The sequence below is a fragment of the Haematobia irritans genome, chromosome 3 (assembly GCF_050003625.1).
Source record: "Haematobia irritans isolate KBUSLIRL chromosome 3, ASM5000362v1, whole genome shotgun sequence".
Classification (NCBI taxonomy): Eukaryota; Metazoa; Arthropoda; class Insecta; order Diptera; family Muscidae; genus Haematobia; species Haematobia irritans.
Genome location: NC_134399.1, coordinates 110,697,938 through 110,723,567, shown reverse-complemented (window position 1 = coordinate 110,723,567; position 25,630 = coordinate 110,697,938). Strand labels below are relative to the sequence as shown.

Sequence of the window (25,630 nt, the reverse complement as noted above, 5' to 3'; positions counted from 1 at the left end):
ATTTGTCATTCAAATGGGAAACGTATGTCGCTTGACATTGATCAATGTAGTGAACTTCTTGATTCACACAACAAAGATAATAACCAGTTGGTTCCTTTGAATATTGCGTCACTATAATCAAAGACTCTAGTAGATACTGTAGATCTTTATATAGTACTAAACTATTTTTAAATTTATTTATTTTTCTGGTTGCTCATAGAGATATCTACATTTGTCATATTTTTGAAATCTATTCTCTATTATGTACACAGATAATCTTGGACCTATTGTACATGACAATCAGTTCTTGCGTTCAGTACTTGCAAACAGAGGAAAAAGTTTAAATATCATGCACTTTAATTCACAAAGTTTATGTATAAATCCAGCTTCATCTAAATTGGCTGAAATCAAGAATATTGTTGAAGATAGTTTTTTAGATATAGTTGGTATATCCGAGACATGGCTAAAATCATCCACACCTTCGGAATCGGTTGACGTTTCTGGATTTTCCTTTTGTAGGAATGATCGGCCCAATGTGAGAGGGGGTGGAGTAGGATTTCTTGTGTCCAAGAAGTTGAGTTATAAAGTAGTATATACGGGGAGGAATTATTGTAATGTTGAATGTCTTTTTATTGAGGTTGCTACCGTCAATGGGAGGCTGTTAGTAGGTGTTGTCTATTTACCGCATGGCAATTTTGGGGATTTTGAAAGTGAAATTGCAGACCTTTTAGTTTGTTATAATAACATAGTAATTATGGGTGATTTTAATAGAAACCTTTTTGATATTACGAATGCGGTTTCTGTGAGACAATCGAGTAATAGATTGGGTGTCTCGATAATCCATAATGCCTGTCCAACACATTTCGATGTTTTTCATCACTCTACTTCTCTGATTGATTTTTTCTTGACATCTTCTGCAACACAGCTTGAGCATAGTGGTCAATTCATTTGCCCGAACATATCCAAACATGCATTTATTTTCATATCTCTTGGCATTTATGCTCAACGCTCCGAACGTTTCTATGAATTTTATGATTATTATAATTATAGCGAGGAGGCTCTTCAGCGAAATTTTGTAGATGCTGATTTTGAACAAGTTTATCGTGAGTCTGATGTCAATAGGCAAATGTTCATTTTTATGCGGGGCTTAGATATACTACATTCAACTTTCCAGAAAAGGGTGAAGTTGAATCGGTACACGTCTGACAACTGGTTAAGTAGTCCAGTTATAAGGTACCATCAATCAATGTGTGATCTCGCTTTTAGAGCCTTCCTTCGCGATAGGAACGATTTGAATTGGAGAACTTACTGCAGGCTTAGAAACCGTTGTAAAAGAGTTAAGAGAAATGTTAAAAGAAGTGCTCACTTTAAACTTTTTGATAATTGTGGTAGTCCGGCGGATTTATGGAAATTGGTTAAGGGTAATAGACTTGGCTTGCGCAATGACGCTAATCATATTGTTTCGTCCGAGAATCTGGATGATATGAACTCTGCATTCGTTAATAGTCAGTCCGATTCCGTGGGAAATGTTTTAGACTATCTTCATACATATGGGAGTGACGATGGATTCTCATTTAGTCATATTACGCTTTCAGATCTTTATACGGGCTTCCATATGGTTAAGTCGAACGCAGCTGGTAGTGACGGTTTCTCCCTCAAATTTTTTAGGACAATTTTTGATATGGTATCTCCTTTTCTGTTGCACATTGTGAACCACATCATTACAACTTCTATATTCCCCAAAGTCTGGAAGACGGCGAAAGTTACTCCTATCAGGAAAAGGGATAGCTGTGAGTTCCGGCCAATAGCACTGCTCCCAGTTCTTTCTAAGGTGGTTGAACATGTATTGAAACAGCAACTCGTTTCTATCGTGGAGAGTAGATCGTTGATGAATGATTGTCAATGTGGGTTTCGAAGTGGCAGAAGTACAACTATGTTGTTGTTGGGACTAACGGATTCAATTCGTAAAGGTCTAGCCAATAACAACATAGGTGTATTGGTTTCTCTTGATCTGGAGAAAGCATTCGATAGGGTTGACTACTTTGTGTTAATTCAAAAGTTGACTAGAAAATTTGGGTTTAGTAGATCTGCTTGTAGGCTAATATATTCATATTTAATTGGAAGAGAGCAATTTGTTAATGTTGGTGGAGTTTCTTCTGTTACATTGTCTGTAAAAAGTGGTGTTCCACAGGGTTCGGTTTTGGGTCCCCTTCTATTTGTTCTATATGTTAATGATCTGTTTGATAATTTAAGTGTTTGGTGTAAACCTTACGCTTATGCAGATGATGTACAACTACTATTTACTGGATCCGGTCGATACGTTCCTGTTCTGCAGAGCAAGATTGATTTGGCATTACAATCTCTCAGCTCATGGATGTCCTCGAATAGATTTAGTGTGAATGCCTCGAAGACGAAGGCTTTACTCTTTTCCAGAGGCGACGTTTCGGATGTGCACCTGTGCTACAATGGTACGAGCATTCAGTTCGTAAGTAGTATAAAATGTTTGGGCGTGATACTAGATGATAAGCTATCGTTTAACCTTCATGTTGATAGCGTGGTTGCGCGTACAACTGCTTGTCTTCGGCAATTGTACAATACAGATTTGGTACTACCACGTTTTGTTAAGGAACGTTTGGCTCATGCTCTTATCATGCCCAATATTTTATATTGCCTCGAGATCTATTCTGGAACGAGCAGAGGTAACATGCTGAGAGTGAATCATGCAGTGAATAGGGTAGTTAGATATATATACTCTCGTAGAATCTTTGATCATGTGAGCCCAGACGTCCACCGTTTTCTTAATTGTTCTTTTTCTAATTTCGTATACTTTCGTATTATGTTGCTGTTTTATAAAATATTTCGTAATCGTACTCCATCTTTTCTTGTTAGTAGTTTTACGTTCTGTCACTCGGTCAGGGCAAATCAGTTGATTATACCTAGAGTTCTGCCCTATTTGGATGGATCTTTCGGGGTCAGAGTAGCCCGTGTTTTTAACGCGCTACCCTCAACTTTGAGAACATTCAACGTTTCCTGTCCTACATATCGAAAAAAGCTACTTCTTCATTTTGCTAATCTGACATAATCTGACATAATAAAAAAAAAAATAAATAAATAAATAAATAAATAAAAAATAAATAAACTTTATAGTATGCTGTGTCCATTACTTGTCTTACCGCTTAATATGATCGTCATGTACAATTATTAACACTAATCAATAAATATGTGATTTAATTATTATTATTTATAGTATTTTTTTTTTATAAACATAAATTTATATCTATACATTGTTTCCTTTTTTTAAATAATTGTTACCCATATTATTATTATTATTTTTAGTCTTAAGTCATTATGTTTTTATAATTTTGTATTCTAAATTTTGGAGTAGTCTTTATTGTAATTTAATATATATTGGCCCATGACTTCAAATTACAAAATCGAGAAAATAAAATAAAATAAATAAAAAAAATAGTTAGGCAGCAACTTATTAAAAGTGAAAAGTACAAGAAGAAGAAAAAGTGCGTTTTACAGTTGATAATATCACACGGAAATTGGAAATAGTGGAATAATAAACTAATATTTCAAAGAGATTCGATGCTGTTGATTCTTAATAAATATATTCAATATATTAATAAAACATGTCTTTTATTGAAGATAAAGTTGCTTATAGAAATAAATAAAATTGTATTTAAAAACGAAGGTAAGCAGTTCTAATTATGAAGTAAAAGTTTTACCACAAATGTGTAAGATTTGTCCAAATGAATGAAAAAATTTCAATAAAATCATTCCATATATGAATTCAAATTAGTTAAATTTTTTCATTCTGTAGTATAGTGGTACATAAATATAGGAAAATGTTAACTAATATATGGAATACATTATTCCTAATTTCTACGAAAATCACATCGTTCAAACAAATAAAAATGGCTTTGGCTCTATACGAAGTTCAACTTTCTTCACAATGAGTTCATTTTAACTTAAAGAAGGGGTCACTTTTTTCTGGGTGTAGAATTGTTTCTTTGAAAAGAAATAGAATGGATTGGAGGCATATTGAGGAAGGTACTTTCAGTATTACAAATTTAAAGCAGAGAAAATCTGGAAATGTACCCATATATACTATGTGAAAATATGTTACGGTTTGCAAAAGAATTTCGATATTTTTATATCCCCCACAATAGGATGGGGGTATATTAACTAACACCCATGCAAAAAATTGGTCCATATCGGTCCATAATTATATATAGCACCCATATAAACCGATCCCCAGATTTTGCTTGCGGATCTTCTTGGAGGAGCAAATTTCATCCGATGCGGTCGAAATTTGGTACGTGGTGCAAGTAATGGTCGCTCACATTAATGCTAAAATTCGTCCATAATTATATATAGGCCCCATATATAGACCCCCTTGAAGGACCATATTTCGTCCGATTCGTTTAACATTTTTTACATTATATTACTATATAGTCTCTAACAATCATGCAAAAATTGGTCCATATCGGTCCATAATTATATATAGCCCCATATAAACCGACCCCCAGATTTGGCTTTCGGCGTCTCTTGGAGGAGCAAATTTCATACGATTTGGTTTAAATTTGGTACATTGCGCTAGTATATGGCCGCTAACAGTCATGCAAAAATTGGTCCATATCGGTCTATAGTTACCCAGCAAAAAAAGCGTCGCCAAAAAAGTAATGAAAATGTTATTTTTGGATCCGGAAGTGGTGCAAAATTGACGCAGAATCGATGAATTTAACATGGGCTTGTCATAGGACAGAAGTCCTCCATTTCAACAGCCGGTGCACAGAATTTGCATCACTTCTTTAGATGTGATCCGAATTCAATGTTTTGGATGTAAATGAAAAAATTCTGTGATATTGTGCCAAATAAATAATTTTTATAATTTTTTATAACTTTTAATGGATTCTAACGCTTGTATGAAACGTTTGCCCACAAATATTTTCAAAAATTCACAATTTTTTCAGGTTGGATTTAGCATTTTTTTTCGACAAAATTTCAATAATTTGTACCATTTTATGAATTCTTAAACTGTTTTGAACCAATTTGAAATAAAAAAAGTTTAAATTACCCATTAAAAACATGAAAAAATCATGTTATAAAAAATTGAATGAAAAGAACTTCCTGTGTAGTTAAAATAAAGAACATCATTGGGAGTACATCTTCTGCAAGTGCTTTTAAAGTTGTGCCTTTGGAAGAACTTCAAAATTTTTTTGTTGGGTATATATAGCCGATCGCCAATCACACAAAAATTGGTCCATATCGTCCAAAATTATCTACCAAAACTTTATTTCTGTAGAACATTTTGTCAAAATTGTATTTCTATAGAAAATTTTGTCAAAATTTTATTTATATAAAAAATGTTGTCGAAATGTTATTTCAATAGAAAATTTTGTCAAAATTTTATTTCTATAGAAAATTTTGTCAAAATTTTATTTCTATAGAAAATTTTGTATAAATTTTATCACTATAGAAAATTTTGTCAAAATTTTATTTCTATAGAAAATTTTGTCAAAATTTTATCACTATATTTATTTCTATAGAAAATTTTGTCAAAATTTTATCACTATAGAAAATTTTGTCAAAATTTTATCACTATAGAAAATTTTGTCAAAATTTTGTTCCTATAAAAAATTTTTCAAAATTTTGTTTCTATAGAAAATTTTGTCAAAATTTTATTTCTATAGAAAATTTTGTCAAAATTTAATTTTTATAGAAAATTTTGTCAAAATTTTATTTCTATAGAAAATTTTGTCAAAATTTTATTTCTATAGAAAATTTTGTCAAAATTTTATTTCTATAGAAAACTTTGTCAAAATTTTATCACTATAGAAAATTTTGTCAAACTGAATTATATACGTATTTTCTCGGCCTTTTTTTGCCATCGGCAACCCAAGTAATTCGATTGTGGTTGACAGTCTTTAGTAGAAGTTTCTACGCAATCCATGGTGGAGGGTACATAAGATTCGGCCTAGCCGAACTTGTTTCATTTTGAATTTTTACTTTTATTTGTTACAATTGTCAGTTAAACATTGGCTGGCAACGTTCTCCTAAGGGGTGAAAGCTACAATGTGTGCTCATTGTTAAGATACCTCAAAATGAGAACCAATTAATTCGTGTAAATGGGAAGAATACTAAATATTTAATTCAAAGATATCATAGTTTGAAGAAATATTGCATGGTATTTGGTAGGGGGAGATGACAAACCCATAGAACTCATTTAGCTACGCCTATACCATTAATAAAATATAAGCAAATATTGGCAATCAAAGTTCTGATCAAATGAAACAAGTATATACGGCCGTAAGTTCGGCCAGGCCGAAGCTTATGTACCCTCCATCATGGATTGCGTAGAAACTTCTTCTAAACACTGCCATCCACAATCGAATTACTTAAGTTGCGGTAACGCTTGCCGATGGCAAGGTATCTTAAAACCTCCTAACACCATCTTCTAAATTGTATGTAAGTCCATACGTGGTATATATTAAATCAAAAAAGATCGATCCAATACGTATATAATTCAGTTTGACAAAGTAGACATAAAATTTTGACAAAATGTTCTACAGAAATAAAATTTTAACAAAATTTTCTATAGAAATAAAATTTTCACAAAATTTTCTATAGAAATAAAAATTTTGACAAAATATTCTATAGAAAGAAAATTTTGACAAAAATTTCTACAGAAATAAAATTTTAACAAAATTTTCTATAGAAATAAACTTTTGACAAAATTTTCTATAGAAATAAAATCTTGGTAGATTATTTGTGGCTCGAGTGGCAACCATGATTATGAACCGAATAAAATTTGAACAAAATTTTCTATAGAAATAAAATTTTGACAACATTTTCTATAGAAATAAAATTTTGAAAATGATGAAAATTTTATTATGAACCGAATAAAATTTTAACAAAATTTTCTCTAGAAATAAAATTTTGACAAAGTTTTCTATAGAAATAAAATTTTGATAAAATTTTCTAGAGAAATAAAATTTTGGTAGATTATTTTTGGCTCTAGTGGCAACCATGATTATGAACCGATATGGACCAATTTTTGTGTGATTGGACCAATTTTGGTATGGTTGTTAGCGACCATATACTAAGCCCCCCCCCCTTCCTAATTTGAACCGGATCGGATGAATTTTGCTCTTCCAAGAGGCTCCGGAGGTCAAATCTGGAGAACGTTTTATATGGGGGCTATATATAATTATGGACCGATATGGACCAATTCTGGCACGGTTGTTAAAGATCATATACTTACACCATGTTCTAAATTACAACCGGCTTGGATGAAATTTGCTTCTCTTGGAGACTTCGCAAGCCAAATCTGGGGATCGGTTTATATGGGGGCTATATATAATTATGAACCGATGTGAACCAATTTTTGCATGGTTGTTAGAGACCATATACCAACATCTTGTACCAAATTTCAGCCGGATCGGATGAAATTTGCTTCTCTTTGAGGCTCCGCAAGCCAAATCTGGGGATCGGTTTATATGGGGGTTATATATAATTATGGACCGATGTGGACCAATTTTTGTATGAATGTTAGAGACCATATACCAACACCATGTACCAAATTTCAGCCGCATCGGATGAAATATGCTTCTCTTAGAGGCTCCACAAGCCAAATCTGGGGATCGGTTTATATGGGGGCTATATATAATTAAGGACCGATATGGACCAATTTTTGCATGGTTGTTAGAGACCACATACCAACACCATGTACCAAATTTCAGCCGGATCGGATAAAATTTGCTTCTCTTTTAGGCTCCGCAAGCCAAATCTGGGGATCGGTTTATATGGGGGCTATATATGATTATGGACCGATGTGGAACAATTTTTGCATGGTTGTTAGAGACCATATACCAACACCATGTACCAAATTTCAGCCGGATCGGATGAAATTTGCTTCTGTTTTAGGCTCCGCAAGCCAAATCTGGGGATCGGTTTATATGGGGGCTATATATAATTATGGACCGATGTGGCCCATTTTCAATACCATCCGACCTACATCGATAACAACTACTTGTGCCAAGTTTCAAGTCGATAGCTTGTTTCGTTCGGAAGTTAGCGTGATTTCAACAGACGGACGGACGGACGGACGGACGGACATGCTTAGATCGACTCAGAATTTCACCACGACCCAGAATATATATACTTTATGGGGTCTTAGAGCAATATTTCGATGTGTTACAAACGGAATGACAAAGTTAATATACCCCCATCCTATGATGGAGGGTATAAAAATTGTAATCACCAGATAGCATGATAGTACCTTAATAAATATACCTTGGTATAATCGTTGCACCACTTATCATAAATTCGGGGATTATTTCCCATTAAAGAAAATACTTTATAACAATCGGGGTTTCGTTTGTCTAAACTTTCGTTCGGGAGAAAATTATTATTTTTTTTCTTTTTGTGTAGGTCACTAAATACTGCAACTGGAGCATATCGGACCATACTCATTTATATATAGCCCCAAAATATAGACCACTCTCCTGACTTGATCCTGAAGGCTCATTGTTTTACCCGATCCACCTAAAATTCGGTACTTGATGCCAGTATTCATTCTTTAACCCATATTCCTTTTACAATAATCGTAAACATATTTCAATAGCATAATGTTCAGGGGGAACATATTATGATCCCCATTCCCGTGGTGCAATGGTTAGCATGCCCGCTTTTCATGCACAGGGTCTTGGATTCAAACCCAGTTGCGACCAAACACCAAAAAGTTTTTCAGCGGTGTATTATCCCACCTCAGTAAAATTTTTGCGACAAAAATATTCCATGAAGTGCTTAGTACTAAGTTTGTTTCTGCGAAAAACGAATAAATAAATAGGGTCTCAAACGCAGGGATGTTAACTTATTTATGCGAAGGGAGCCACCATGGTGCAATAGTTAGCATGCCCGCCTTGCATACACAAGGTCGTGGGTTCGATTCCTGCTTCGACCGAACACCAAAAGTTTTTCAGCATTGGATTATCCTACCTCAGTAATGCTGGTGACATTTCTGAGGGTTACAAAGTGGTTTCACTGCAATGTGGAACGCCGTTTGGACTCGGCTATAAAAAGGAGGTCCCTTGTCATTGAGCTTAACATAGAATAGGGCAGCACTCAGTGATAAGAGAGAAGTTCACAAATGTGGTATCACAATGGACTGAGTAGGCTAAGTGAGCCTGATTCATCGGGCTGCCACCTAACCTAACCTATTTATGCGAATTAATATGCCTGTCCATATCGGTCCACAATTACATATAATCTCCATATAAACCGATCCACAGATTTGACTTATTGAGTGTACTCTTGCTTAGTATTAACCTCTGTTGAAGATATGATTGTGAACGACCGTTGGTAGTAGAGTTGTTTACGCAATCTATAATAGGGGGTACATAAGATTCGGCCCGGCCGAACTTTCGACTGCATCTACTTGTTGTACATACAATATAATTCTTATTGATCGTTGATTTTTTTTACTTTCATCGTTCATTTATTTTCATTTTCTTTATATTTTTCAGATTACCATGAACTTTACTTACATATTTGCTGAAGATCCTTTACGTGAAAAGTTACAGGGTAACATTACTTGGGACATTCCAGATTTCAACACTCCTGCCCACTGGATGCATACAGAGGATATATGTAAGTATGTGGGGATAAATGTACATGACAAGCAGAGATGGTCTGTATCAAACTTTTTTAGGTTTGCGACTGTCGCAAAGTTGTAAACGTCGTAAACGTCACATACGCGTCGTAAATGTAGAAAAAGTAACAAAAGTCGCAAACTGAAAATACTTTAGTCGCGTCGGCTAGGCAGCGAATTCGATGATATCCAAGACGATGGTAGGTGCGAAGAAGTTTCAATTCTTAGGAATGTTCACAATTTTCGGTTTTAGTCCCCACATTTTCCCTATTGCCTTTTGCACGAGTACAGGGTAACCGTGGATTTTCTCGTCCTTTCTTAGCTTTAAGTTCAGTTTCCTGTCCAATATAACTCCAAGGTATTTTACACACTCACTAAAGGGAATTTCGATACCACCTAAGAAAATAGGCTTGACCATGGGAAAACTTTCACAAATTTCTGCAGAAACTCACAGCAAATGCTGTCAAACTAAATTAAAAAATGTTCAGGATTTCTTCTATTCAAAATTTGGTTTTCTACAGTAGGTTTACGACTTTTGCGACATACGTATTATACCGTCGCAAACGTATGTCGCAAAAGTCACAGTTTGTGACAGGCCAACCCTGATGACAAGGTTGAGATAGGAATATTGTTACGTTTTTATATTTAGGCGTTTTTAATTACCCGACAATTAAAACACAGTTCTTTTAAATAACGACAATCTACAATTTATTTACTATGACTTCACACTTTACAATTCGTTCACACTGAAGTTATTCGTTTGACGCTTTAATTAAGACTGACTCGTTAGCAGCATGCGAGCGCTTTTATATATGACGGTGTGGCAATACGAGAACATTCTGGTAGCACTACAATATTCTGGCAACGCCAGAACATTCTTAGACAATGCTAGAAGGATCTACGACCATTAAGTTGTTCGTCTGGTGGCTGCCAAACACATACACACTCACATAGATATATGCTCGCATTACTACAACAACAATGACAATAGACAATGAGATAAAATGAGAATGCAGAATAACAAAGCAAAGGGGTTGCTATTCTATGAGAGAGTAAGAACTAACATTTCAGTAAGCAAACAAAAGAACATAAAAGAAGTTCAGGAAAATACTAGAAAATGAGTAGATGATTCCAACAAGTGATAGCGAAATTTTATCGTTACAATTTGAAATTTAAATAAGCTTAAATCTATAATTATCAAATTCGTAACACTGCCTCCCGCTTAAGCCTGTTCGTCCCGAACAGGCACAGAACCTGTTCCGTAAGGAGCCAATCGTTCCAGATGTACAACTTTCATCTTCGATCTAGGGCTGTCGTCCTTCTGAATCCGGTATACAACATCATTAATCTTCTTGATGACTTTGTATGGGCCTTCCCACTGTGTTTGCAGTTTAGGACACAATCCTTTCTTTCGTTGCGGGTTAAATAGCAGAACCAATTCTTCTTCTTGGAAGCCCTCAGTATTTACAGCACGATCGTATCTCGCCTTCATTCTGTTGCTGACCATTTTTATTTTGTTGCGCACTGATTCGTGAACTTCACCGAAAGTGTTTGGGATGTCGTTTCTGTTTTCTTCCATGGCGAGCTCATTAGGTTTAGCGCCGAATATCAGATCTCCAGGCAACTTCAACTCAGTTCCGAATAGAACATTGGCCGGTGTTCGAGAGGTGGAATCATGAATGGCAGATCTATACGACAGCAAAAACTTTGGTATATGCTCGACCCAGTCCCTCTGGCCGTTGTCCACCACTTTTCGAAGATGTTCCTCCAGGGTGCGATTAAACCTTTCTACCATGCCGTCGGATTGTGGATGTAATGGCGTAGTCCTCGTTTTCTTGATACCAAGGGATTCACACATCTCTTTGAATATGGCCGATTCAAAATTTCTTCCCTGGTCTGAGTGAATCTCGGACGGCACACCGTAGCGACATATCCAGTTTTTGTTGACCACATCCACAATCGTTTTTGCCTCTTGGTTTGGAATTGCATACACCTCCGGCCATTTGCTGAAGTAATCCATGACCACAAGGACATAACGGTTTCCAGAATCACTTACTGGGAAAGGGCCTGCCACGTCCATTGCTATTCTTTCAAACGGGGCTCCTGGTCTATATTCTTGCATAGGACCTCGAATTTTCCTTGTTGGACCTTTCGCCTTCATGCACTTCTCGCAATTGGCTACCCATTCAGCAATTGATTTCTGGCATCCAACCCAGTAGAATCGTTGCTTCACTTTCTCGGCGGTTTTGGTTATTCCCAGATGACCTCCACTGGGACCATTATGGAACTCCGCCAAAACGTCTCTTATTTTGGAATCTGGAACGATGATCAAATTTCGGCTGCTCTTGCCATCTTCGCTTTCCCATTTACGTTGCAGGGATCCATTGACTAGAACTAAACTATCCCATTGAGCCCAGTATGATTTCATAAGTGGACTTTCGGCTGCTATGTCTTTCTTACTGGGCTTCTTGTTCTCTTCCTTTGCTGAAATAATTTTGTTCAAAATGGGATCTTTACGCTGTTCTGTTGGCCAGTCCACTCCAGATTCGATGTGTAACAGCCGAATATCAACAATCTCCTCCTTATGTTCAGCTTTCGAGCAGTGCTTGCATTCTATACTGCAAGGTCGACGTGACAAAGCGTCAGCGTTACCGTGTTTTCCACCTTTTCTATGCTCGATGCTGAAATCATAGCTTTGGAGCCTCTCGATCCAACGTGCCAGTTGAGCTTCCGGATTCTTGAATTGGAGCAACCATCGTAGAGCTGAGTGATCAGTCCTGAGCAAGAAGTGTTGTCCATACAAATATTTATGATAATGTTTTACACCCTCTATGACGGCTAGCAGCTCTCGTCGCGTTACACAGTAGTTCTTTTCGGGCTTGGACAACGTTCGGCTGAAATATCCGATGACCTTCTCCTTGCCGTCTATCTGTTGGGATAGCACACCTCCAATACCATGCGCGCTAGCATCTGTATCCAAAACAAATTTTTCGCCCGGAATAGGATACGCTAGAACAGGAGCTGAACATAAAAGTTCTTTTAAATGTTGGAATGAATCCTCCTGTTCGTCGCTCCACTGGAACTTCTGACCTTTTTGCGTCAATGTATGGAGACTAGCGGCGATGCTGGCGAAGTTTGGGACGAATCGTCGGTAATATGTACATAACCCAAGGAAACTTCTTAATTCGTGGAGATTTCGGGGTCGTGGCCAATCTCTGACAGCTTGGATTTTGTCTTCATCGGTGGATATGCCCTCTGCAGTCACATGATGACCCAGGTATTTAACTTCCCGCTGGAAAAGGGAGCATTTCTTTGCGTTAAGGCGTAGACCAGCGGCTGACAATTGCTGGATAACGTCTTTCAAGTTCTTAAGGTGCTCGTCAAATGTTTTGCCCATCACTATGATGTCGTCCAAGTATATCAAGCACGATTTCCAGTGCAACCCCTTCAGTACCCGCTCCATCAATCTTTCGAAGGTAGCCGGAGCGTTGCAGAGCCCGAACGGCATTACATTGAATTGCCAGAGACCGCCATTAACGCCAAAAGCCGTCTTTTCCTTGTCTTTCTCGGCGATCTCTACTTGCCAATATCCACTCTGCAAATCAAGCGTAGAAAACCATGTTGTTCCGGCTAGTGTGTCCAACGTGTCATCAATGCGTGGAAGCGGATAACTGTCCTTTTCGGTTACATCATTCAGTTTTCTGTAGTCCACGCAGAATCGGGTACTTCCATCTTTCTTTTTGACCAGCACAACTGGGGAACACCAAGGACTTGATGATGGCTCGATCACTCCACTCTCCGCCATTTCCTTTATGAGCTTTTGAACCTCGCCTCTTTTTGCCAGGGGAACACTTCGTGGTGCCTGTTTTATGGGCCTTTCTTCTGCGGTTTTAATTTCATGTTTCACTACAGATGTTCTTCCTTGATTTCCCTTTTCAGAAGCAAAAGCAGAGGCGTTTTTCCACAACAATTGCTTGGCTTTATTTCTCTCTGACGGCGATAGATGACGTGTCCAAGCCTCGAAATACCCTTCTAGGTGTTTTCTCACTGCTCCATGTGTCTTTGATGAGTTGCCTTCCAAATTGACTATTGCCTCGGCTGGTGTACATTTTCCAATATCAGAAAATTTTACAATTTGCTCATGATTGTCAGACAAGTTCAAGACACGAACTGGTATTAGTCTCTCTTCGTTCGTTGTTACCAGGGCATTTGCTATCAAGATGTTGTTGCTTTTGTTTTCTGCTGGTTCAACAACCCACAATTGGCCGACTTCACAATCTCCATTCATAGAAACCCATATAATTGCTTCGGCATTCGGTGGTATAGACTCTGACTGGCTCGTTGTCAAACGTCTGACAGGTGTATTCTCGTCGTATCCCACGTTTACCGTTATTTCGGCATCGCACCATGTCATTACACGACGCTTCATATCCAGATTGAGGCCAAAAGCAATCATGAAATCCGCTCCAATTATAACTTCGTCTACTATATCGGCCACAATGAAATCATAAGTAACGGATTTGTTAGCAATAGTTAATTTTACGGCGACCTTTCCATATACGGTTGCGGGTTCCCCTGTAGCCGTGCGTAGCTTGACTCCAATCAGTGGTGTAACTTTTCCTTTTACTAAATCAGATCTAATGATAGACTTTGATGCACCAGTATCCAACGTCAAAGTACGCTTGTCGCCATTAATAACACCCGCAATAGTTAAATTGTTATTTTTCTGTTGAACTATTGCTATGGAGATGGTGGGGCCATCGTCTGTGGGAGCCAGCTCTTGCCCCGCTGAACTAGCTCGATTTAGTTTAAAGGTGACTCACTTGACTGTGGGGTCGCCTTCTTATGGCTATTGTTTAATGGAGATGGTGATGTGGACCTTGACCGTTTGCGTCGTGCTTTGCATTCTCGAGCTAGATGTCCCGGCTTATCACAGTTATAGCATTTGATCCGAGATTTATTTGCCTCTTGCTTCATTTCTTGCATTGCCTGCTTCATAGCCTCTTTCATCGACTCAATAACGGACTTTGGTTCGTCACACTCCGTCTCTACTTTACGTACCTTGTGAATTTGAGGCCGCGCTAGCAATCTTGCAGTCTCCTGTGCAAGTGCGAATGTTACTGTTTCAGCGAATGTAGCCTTTTGTGACGCATATGTTGCACATTTTATATCTGGGTCTCGAATTCCATTGACGAAGGTCTCAATCTTGATGCGGTCCACAAGAGGATGACTCTCACCTGGGTATGTCAAAAGCACTAGCCGCTCAACTTCTGTTGCGAAATCTTGTAGGGTTTCGTTCGATTTCTGGATTCTTCCTCTCAATTCCATTCTGAAGATGTCCTGCTTATGCTCTCCGCCATACTTGCGTTGGAGTGCCGCTATTACTTCATTATAGTTATTTCTAGAAGCAGCGGGAATGCTTTGTATCACATCAGCAGCATTGCCCTTTAATGCCAATAGAAGTTCAATTGCTTTATCATTGTCATTCCACAAATTTCTACAAGCAACCATTTCGAATTGGAATTTGAAGACATCAAATGACGTTGAGCCATCGAAAACAGGAGTTTTGATTTTTGAGCCCTCGATGACGCGCACTGGACCACCTTTAATTTCCAGCTCTGACATTTTTTTCTCGATGTGCAGAAACTTCTCATCATGAACCATAATTTTCTCATCCACAGAAAGAACTTTCTTATCCAATTCCACAATTTGATTTTCTATATGGTCCACACGTTTTTCCATGCCTTCAGAAATTTGTTGTAGTTTTTCATTGAGAATTCTAGAATTTTCGTCCATCTTTTTTGAATTTTCGTCGAATTTTTCTTCCAATTTTCTAGAATTCTCATCCATGATTTTTCTAGAATTTTCGTCGAATTTTTCTTCCATTTTTCTAGAATTTGCTTCCATCATTTTGCTCAAAACATTGAGCATTGATGTGTAATCCACAACACTCGAAGCCACAGATGGAGTTTCTACACTGCTTGTATTGACGAGTATTGATTCATCAATGTCTTCCTTATAATCAAACTCATGCGTCGCAATGTCCATATTACGCCGTTCAAACTCTTCCAGTAGACGCTTTTGAAGCTGGGCCTTATTGCCTGTTGTCGGCAGCTCCAGTTTGCTCAATTCCTTTTTTAAGTCTTCCACACGAAGCTCATTAAACTTCATTGTAGATTTTTTCCCGTTATTTCACTTCCGACACCAATTGTTACGTTTTTATATTTAGGCGTTTTTAATTACCCGACAATTAAAACACAGTTCTTTTAAATAACGACAATCTACAATTTATTTACTATGACTTCACACTTTACAATTCGTTCACACTGAAGTTATTCGTTTGACGCTTTAATTAAGACTGACTCGTTAGCAGCATGCGAGCGCTTTTATATATGACGGTGTGGCAATACGAGAACATTCTGGTAGCACTACAATATTCTGGCAACGCCAGAACATTCTTAGACAATGCTAGAAGGATCTACGACCATTAAGTTGTTCGTCTGGTGGCTGCCAAACACATACACACTCACATAGATATATGCTCGCATTACTACAACAACAATGACAATAGACAATGAGATAAAATGAGAATGCAGAATAACAAAGCAAAGGGGTTGCTATTCTATGAGAGAGTAAGAACTAACATTTCAGTAAGCAAACAAAAGAACATAAAAGAAGTTCAGGAAAATACTAGAAAATGAGTAGATGATTCCAACAAGTGATAGCGAAATTTTATCGTTACAATTTGAAATTTAAATAAGCTTAAATCTATAATTATCAAATTCGTAACAATATCATATGAAGAGTTATCCGATTTCGAAGGCTTACAAACCAATAATCCTTCAATAGCTTTATCACTGAAACATATTAATTTCGGTTGACAGGAAACAACACATGGAAGTAAAGGTCGACATCTGAATCAAAGGATGCCCGTGTAGTGTGGAGAAGAAGAAAAGCATGGGAACGACAATTAACCCGAGGATAAACGGGTCACTGATACAAGGGCTTGGGAGTCAATACCCTGCCAACATTTTTTGAATTTGATAGCACTACTGATCGTCCCCACCACGTCGAAAACCCTCGTATATGATATTCAAAGCTCTTCGGAAAAGCACCGTCACTATTGAGAAGTTATACCACGCCAAGTTACTATATTGAAGCATCGCATGAGTGCAATTATTAGGTGTCTTTTTAGATAAATTTAGACAGATCTCCTTCAGTTGACGTTTGACATAGTGGCACTTACGAGTCTGCGGTAGCAATGGGGATGAAATCAAACTTTGAAATGCTGTCAGGGTACTATCGTCCAGACATATGGAGATATAGGTCAAGTATTAAGCGTTTATGAACTGAAACAAGGACTCACACAACGATCAGAGAGTAATCTGTGCGGACGCCAGTCATACGCTGATCTTACCAGTAATTTCACTGCAAGAAATTTGAGGATATCTCCCACCAAATCCTCAGCCACACTATTCACGACGGAAGTAAGCAGGAATTTGAAAGTCTGAGTCGACGGCGAAGTAATTCCAACCACAAATTACCCCAAGATTCTGGGGGTCACATTCGGCAGCCTTTTTAAGTCGTCTGCCCATGCCACTGCAATTTGTGATAAGCTCCGCGGTACAAACAAGGTCCTCAAGTCGCTTGCCGGCAGCACTTGGGGTGCGGACCAAGAAACATTGTAGACTACATATAACATAAGTCAATTGGCCGGTCTGTGGTAGACTATGCAGCGCCAGTGTGAACACATCAAACGAGCGAATAACATACAAACCTGTCAGAACGCTTCCCTTAGAGCTGCAACAGGATTTCTCCATAGTACACCCCTGGATCACCTTTATGCGGAGACCAGGGTCATCCCAGTGCGTCGACACAAATTATCGAAGTTGTCATCCAAATCACCTTGTGGATAGGCAACCACCACCGATGAAAGTAAGGGTTGATCTTCACCTTCTAGAGCGCGAGATTCAGCGTTATAAAAGAGAGCCTCTAGATCAGGCAGCTTACCAGACAGAACTGAACAGAATTCATGAGGATACTATAGCTGAAGCGGTGAGAAGCTACAAGGTTAATCCTGTTTTCGGAGTTCGACCACCGTCCATAGCACCGGAGGAGAGAGACCTCCCAAGGCCAACTAAGACCAGGCAAGTGCAGCCGCCTCAATTTCTACTTATCAGTTATTGATAGCAGCGTAGCTGACGTGTTAATTCAGGCTACTTAGACTATTCCGTTCATTGTTCATCCCCTGTCAGTATTTTAAAATTCCATTTCATCCTCATCGCTACCACAGACTCGTAAGTGACACTGCAATAATCGCCAACTGTGATGGGTGAAACGTATCAAAAAGTACGAAATGTACAAGAAAGTATTTTGCCATCACTATTGTTACAATAGACATTTTATATTTTGTGAAATGAATGGGCTCTTATTGGCGTCGTTCTAAATTTATCTAAAAAGGCACCTAATAATTGCACTCATGCGATACTTTTTTGTAGTACGTGGTACAATTTCTCAATAGTGACGCCACCTTTGCGAAGAGTTGTGGATATCGTATACGACTGTTTTCGACATGGTGGGGATTAGGGTTGCCAAAACTGGTCCAGAAAATTATTAATTTTTAAATTTGGTCCGATGGTCGGACCAAATGGAATTTTGTTGATTTTGGTCCATATTGGTCAAAATTTTTTTTTTCAAGATTATCTATAGAAAAAAAATTTTGACAAAAATTTCTGTAGAAATAAAATTTTGACAAAAATTTCTATAGAAATAAAATTTTAAAAATACTTTCTATAGAAATTAAATTTTGCAAAATTTTGTATAGGAAGAAAATTTTGTAAAACGTATCAAAAATAAAATAAATAAATAAAAGAAATAAAATTTTGCGATAACTTTCTATAGAAATACAATTTTGACAAAATTTACTATAGAAAGGTCGGACCAAATGGAATTTTGTTGATTTTGGTTAATTTTGGTCAAAACGTTTTTTTCAAGATTTTCTATAGAAAAAAATTTTGACAAAAATTCTATAGAAATACAATTTTGACAAAATATTCTATAGAAATACAATTTTGACAAAATTTTCTATAGAAAAAAACTTTGACAAAAATTTCTGTAGAAATAAAATTTTGACAAAAATTCTATAGAAATAAAATTTTGACAAAATTTTCTGTAGAAATAACATAAAGTTTTGACAAAATTTTCTAAGAAATAAAATTTTAACAAAATTTTCTATGGCAATACAATTTTAACAAAATTTTCTATAGCAATAACATTTTCACAAAATTTTGTATAGAAATAACATTTTGACAAAATTTTCTATAGAAATAAAATTTTGGCAAAATTTTCTATAGAAATAAAATTTTGACAAAATTTTCTATAGATATACAATTTCGACAAAATTTTGTATAGAAATAAAATTTTGATAGAGATATGAGATTTGATGAATACAATTTTAACAATACTTCCTATAGAAATAAAATTTTGTACAGAAATAAACATTAAAAAATGTGTATATATACAAAATTATGCAAAAATTTGTATAGGAAGAAAATTTGTTAAAAATTTTATATAGAAATAAAATTGTGCGAAAACTTTCTATAGAAATAAAATTTTGACAAAATTTTCTATAGAAATAAAATTTTGACAAAATTTTCTATAGAAATAAAATTTTAAGAAAAATTTCTATAGAAATAAAATTTTGACAAAATTTTCTATAGAAATAAAATTTTGACAAAATTTTCTATAGAAATAAAATTTTAAGAAAATTTTCTATAGAAATAAAATTTTGACAAAGTTTTCTGTAGAAATAAAATTTTGACAATATTTTCTATAGAAATACAATAAAATTTTAACAAAATCCGATGGTCGGACCAAATGGAATTTTGTTGATTTTGGTCCATATTGGTCAAAAAGTTTTTTTTTTCAAGATTATCTATAGAAAAAAAAATTTTGACAAAAATTTCTGCAAAAATAAAATTTTGACAAAAATTTCTATAGAAATAAAATTTTAAAAATACTTTCTATAGAAATTAAATTTTGCAACATTTTGTATAGGAAGAAAATTTTGTAAAACGTATCAAAAATAAAATAAATAAATAAAAGAAATACAATTTTGACAAAATTTTCTATAGAAAGGTCGGACCAAATGGAATTTTGTTGATATTGGTTCATTTTGGTCAAAAAGTATTTTTCAAGATTTTCTATAGAAAAAAATTTTGACAAAAATTCTATAGAAATACAATTTTGACAAAATTTTCTATAGAAATACAATTTTGACAAAATTTTCGATAGATATACATTTTTGACAAAATTTTCTATAGAAATAAAATTTTGACAAAATTTTCTATAGAAACAAAATTTTCTATAGAAATAAAATTTTTACAAACTTTTTGTAAATTTTTAACTTTTAAATTATATTAAATTAATTTGGGAAAATGGTCCGCTGGTACGAATTTTGGTCCAATTTTGGAAAAATGTTGGTCCAAAATTAAAGTTCATTGTGGCAACGCTGGTGGAGATTCTCATAAGCGACGTCAATTCGAAAAATGTTGGCAGGGATCACCACAGTGATGATCTTCTCAATGAATGCTACCCGAGTATATGTTAAACTCAATAACGAAGGACCTTCTTTTTGTAGTGAAGTACGGATGCCGAGTGAAATGTAGTTTTTGTTCTTGTTGAGTTGTAAACATACCGGAGAAGTTTTGCTAGTTTACCTAACAATAACATTATTTGCAGACTTTCACTATTTTAGTAGATTTAATTATTTATTTAAATACATGTACATGACATTTAAAAATTATTAAGATTTTTTATACTCTCTTTCATGTACTATTTTTAGATGAAGGCATTTATAACACATATGTTCTGGATACAGACTATAAATCATGGGGTCTTATCATGCATTGTGCTGAGAAGAAAAAACATCCACGCTATCTATCGGCTCTACTTCTATCACGTGAACCAACTCTGGGTGAGAATGTGGTGAATTTCCTAAAGTAAGTCTATATGCAAATATTTCATATATCTTTTATGGTATTTATTTTTATTTTTTTATATTTTTATTTTATATTTTTTTATTTATTTATATTTTTCAGAGAAAAATTACCACGTTATGACATTGATCTGTCCTTCATGTTTCCAATCAATCAAACCACTTGTGATAATCTAATGGAATCATCACAGGACGACCCTTTGGCCTATATTGTGAATGGTCGTAAAAATGCTAAAAATATGTTTAAGATTATTCTAAAAAATTAATATTGTTGTCCCATTATACATATATAAAAATAATGTTTACTCTCATAGATTAGGAAATAAATAAGAATTTGCATAAAATGTAAGAGTTCTTTTTTTAATACAAGCATATTTTAGGGAATCCATATCAAGTAATATTGTAGAGAATCCATATCAAGTAACATTACCTGTAATATCTTCCCCGTGGCACTAAATTATACTAACTGGTGTGTAAACGCCACACCAATAATGTGGTTTGTGGCTGAACTAAAATTTAGATTGTGCCACATTATGCAACTGCGACAACTGTTATATTGCTAGGTGTTAGCTCAGACACAATCTCTAATTTAGTTATTGTGAATGAAATTAGATTTCAACTCTAGGCAAACACTTTCCCAACACATCTTCGGTTCGGATACAGAGAATGAAGCCGACCCATATTTGACACTAATGGCGTTTTCTTTTCTTGTAAAAAATGCACACTTTTTTGCATTTTGCCCGGAAAATTTACTCTTTAGATTCTTTTCTAAAAAAACAGGCAAAAGTGCGAAAAGGCTTCGAATTCTGTTGTAAAAATAGCGCCACCATTAGAGGCAAATTACGGGCATTTTTAGCACTGCCAACAAACGAGAGTGCTGCGATTGCCCTGTTTCCTTCTTTGAATTCTTTTCTGCCCGCTGAAATGATAGCATTTTTTTAGGTTGCTGGTAACATTTTAAAAATGCGCATTCTGTACAGACAAAATGAAGGCAAAGCACTTTTTTCAGAAAAGAAAACACCATAAGTTTTTGCCTCCAGGGGCGGCGGCTTGACGGCTAAGCCGATATAAATATGTGTCTTCGGCGGAGGACAATTATCCAATATAAAATCAATTCGAAGTTATCGAATGCTAATGAGATTAATTGTACAACCAATTTTACAATCACATTCACACTTCATTCAAATTTTCTGAGATACATGTTTGCGGTTAATTTTGAGTCCAGATGATTATAATAATTGTATTTGTTGCTAAAATTTTGAATTTTCAAATTGATTTTAACAGTATCAAATTGCTATAATAATTTTGCAGAAATTTAGCTCCGAAAATTTGAATAAAATTTAAATTTGATTGTAAGTTTGGTTGTAAAATTAATTTCACTACCATTTGGATGACAAATTGATTTTATAATGGATAATTGTTCGCCGCCGAATTGACAAATTTATATCGACTTAGTCGTCAATCCGCCGGAGAAAAAAATTTTGTGTTATGCGCTTTACAGACTATCAGTTATTCCGGGCGTAAGTCAGTGTTTGTAAAGAATCTTACAGTGTGTCGGATCGATACGACTTGTCGGCGATGACTAAATAATCGGTAAATGTGTTATCGATCCCATAAACATGCAGCAGTATCGATTATGCCTTCGGATTTAACTTATAATGTGCACAATATATGGGATATGTTCAACACGAGCACTGTCGTCCGGAATAACTGATAGTCTGTAAAGCGCATTAGCCGTCGTCGACAAAATGGGTCGGCTTCATTTTCTGGTGGAGGGTTAGTTGTACAACTAATCTTAAAACAAAATTTATATTTGCTTCAAATTGTATTACAACCATTTGATACTAATCGATTGTGGGTGGAAAGTTCAAAATTTTTGCAAAAACTACAACAATTATTAGTTTTTTCTGATTTAAATCAATATTTTTGATTAATTTGCGGCTAAATTTGAGTCGAGATGAGTCGATATATTCGGCGGCGGCGTATGCTGGTAAAAACTGTTCGGGATATGGTCGAAACGAGCACTGTCGTCCGGAATAACTGCCCTGCCAGCATTTCAAAGTTCCATTTCAACCTCATCGTTACCACAGACTCGTAAATGTCACTTCAACCATCATGAAAAGGTACAACAAAAAGTACATGCAAGTAATTTGCCATCCCTACTGTTAAAAAAGCCATTTTTTTTGTGAAACGCCAAGCGCAACCAGCTTGTTATATTTTAATTAAATAAAAACGAAAATAAAGTTCTGAAAACATAGATTATATGCTTAAAATTGTGAAAGGTATATTGGTGAACAATTTGGTGATTTTCCAAATGGAATAAAGTGATTGTTTTTCAGATATTTTACAGACACGCTGCCTCCATGGAATAAAAACACTGGTTGATAGACGCAGCAACATGTAACTCGCTACTTGTAACTCAACATCATCATTAATGCCAAAAATTATGTTAAATGTAATGTGATAGTGGTATAAATGTTATATTTTTAAGAATTTGTGAATGTTTAATCAAATTAATAAATATCTAAACAAACGTGTTTTACTCGACCACAATGATTCTTTTACAACTATCTTAAAATGCACTTTTTCTGATTGTTTGGAGGGTCCCTTATTGGCGTCGTTCTAAATTGATCTATAAAGGCACCTAATAATTGCACTCATGCGAAACATTTTTGTAGTAACTTGGCGTGGTACAACTTCTCAATAGTGACGGCGCTTTTCCGACGAGTTTTTGATGTCGTATATGATTGTTTTCGACGTAGTGGGGATTCTCAAAAGAGTCCCCAAATTCAAAAAATGTTGGCAGGGTGATAGTCTGTAATGCGCTTTAAGGCCGGTACTATGTTCATTCTTGCGAAAAATTTTTATGGAAACCATTATTTCGCACATAGAAAGCGGCGTTTTTTTAGGTAGCTTGGAGCGTTATTTTACAGGGAGCGATATTGGATTAAGTTGGTGGTTGTTGCTTGTTTTTACAAAATAACATTTTATTTTTCCTTGGGCAATTGATCTGCTATTTCTTTGATCCTTTGTATAGTTTCGGAACAAAAATATGGTCCGTGTTTGTTTTATAAACCCGCACAAATAGTTTTTAATAAATAAATTATTTCTTAATTCACATTGCAAATGGCGCCGTGCTATAAACGTCAGTTTTTCAACACGAAAAAACAAAGTATCACAAATGGAAAAAATTTCGCAAATTTTTCGCATTTTTTGGTTTTGTATGGAGTTTCAACGCGAAAACCGAACAGAGTACCGGCCTTATCAGTTATTCCGGACGGAATGTCGGTGTTTGTAAAGAATCTTACAGTGTGTCGGATCGATACGACTTGTCGGCGATAATTAAATAATCGGTAAATGTGTTATCGATCCCATAAACATGCAGCAGTATCGATTATGCCTTCGGACTTAACTTATAATGTGCACAATATATGGGATATGTTCGACACGAGCACTGTCGTCCGGAATAACTGATAGTCTGTAAAGCACCTAAAGCGCATTACAGACTATTGCCCATATTCTTAAAATTTACTAACCGTTTACCGAAGGAATTTGTATGGTAGTAGTAGTTTAGAGTTTACGTTAACTTTTATGAATATGGGGGTATAAGTTTTTCCGGACGGAATGTCTGTGTTTGCAAAGAATCTTATGCGCTTTACAGACTATCAGTTATTCCGGACGTAATGTCGACTTGTCGGCGATGACTAAATAATCGGTAAATGTGTTATCGATCCCATAAACATGCAGCAGTATCGATTATGCCTTAGGACTTAAGTTATATTGTGCACAATATATGGGATATGTTCGACACGAGCACTGTCGTCCGGAATAACTGATAGTCTGTAAAGCGCATTATCCAATCGTATCCAATCGATGCGACAATTCGTTGATGACTAAATAATCGGTAAATGTGTTATCGATCCCATAAACATACAGCAGCATCGATTATGCCTTCGGACTCCGCCCTCGTTGCAGTCGGGTCTACGGCCCGGGGCGGACACAGGGTTTTCAACCCTGTCCAAGGACTGCAAACCCCCATTTGGAGTATGCTTATTTCCCGAAAAACTCGAAAATACCAACTCCAAAGGGCTACAACAACAACAACATGCCTTCGGACTTAACTTATAATGTGGCCAATATATGGGGGTGTGTTCGACACGACCACTGTCGTCCGGATAAACTAAAGGTGAGTATTATGTTCGGATTTTTCACCAAAACACTAAACTAAAAGTACAAAAATATGTATGAAGTCGATTATATTTTGATCAAGTCTTACCAAATAAAGGCCGGTACTATGTTCATTCTTGCGAAAAATTTTTATGGAAACCATTATTTCGCACATAGAAAGCGGCGTTTTTTTAGGTAGCTTGGAGCGCTATTTTACAGGGAGCATTATTGGATTAAGTTGGTGGTTGTTGCTTGTTTTTACAAAATAACATTTTATTTTTGCTTGGGCAATTGATCTGCTATTCCTTTGATCCTTTGTATAGTTTCGGATCAAAAATATGGCCCGTGTTTGATTTATAAACCCGCACAAATAGTTTTTAATAAATAAATTATTTCTTAATTCACATTGCAAATGGCGCCGTGCTATAAACGTCAGTTTTTCAACACGAAAAAACAAAGTATCACAAATGGAAAAAATTTCGCAAATTTTTCGCATTTTTTGGTTTTGTATGGAGTTTCAACGCGAAAACCGAACAGAGTACCGGCCTTAATGGAAGGAAAAGATCCAAGGAATTGATTGCAAATAATTTTATATTACTATATTAATTAATTAAAAAAAGTAACCGTGAAAAGAAGCTGTTTTTCAGCTTGAAAACTGAACATAGTACTCAGCTTTAAGATAGAATTCAGAGAATGAAGCCGGCCCATTTTTGTCGGCGGCGTCTGACACTACATTCTTGCCTCCGACGGCGGCGGCTTGACGGCTAAGCCGATACAAATTTGTCTATTCGGCGGCGCACAATTATCCATTATAAAATCAATTTAAATTT

At 35.8% G+C, this 25,630-nt stretch overlaps 1 protein-coding gene and 1 long non-coding RNA gene across 2 annotated transcripts in view; both read left to right on the top strand.

Annotated features, from left to right (window-relative positions):
- The window catches only part of Karl (lipocalin/cytosolic fatty acid-binding protein Karl), a 52,884-nt gene extending 31,902 nt beyond the window's left edge, over positions 1-20,982 (top strand). Inside the window, exons 3-5 of the mRNA XM_075299672.1 lie at positions 9,513-9,636; positions 20,481-20,637; positions 20,737-20,982. Of these exons, the coding sequence (XP_075155787.1) occupies positions 9,513-9,636; positions 20,481-20,637; positions 20,737-20,899 (444 nt within the window). The 3' untranslated portion in view covers positions 20,900-20,982. The remainder of the gene's footprint in view (positions 1-9,512; positions 9,637-20,480; positions 20,638-20,736) is intronic.
- A 1,828-nt stretch (positions 20,983-22,810) lies between these two features.
- On the top strand, positions 22,811-23,180 carry LOC142231900 (uncharacterized). Its single transcript, XR_012720954.1, has 2 exons — positions 22,811-22,915; positions 22,973-23,180. It is a non-coding gene; the product is annotated as an uncharacterized LOC142231900 (long non-coding RNA).
- Positions 23,181-25,630: the final 2,450 nt, after the last annotated feature.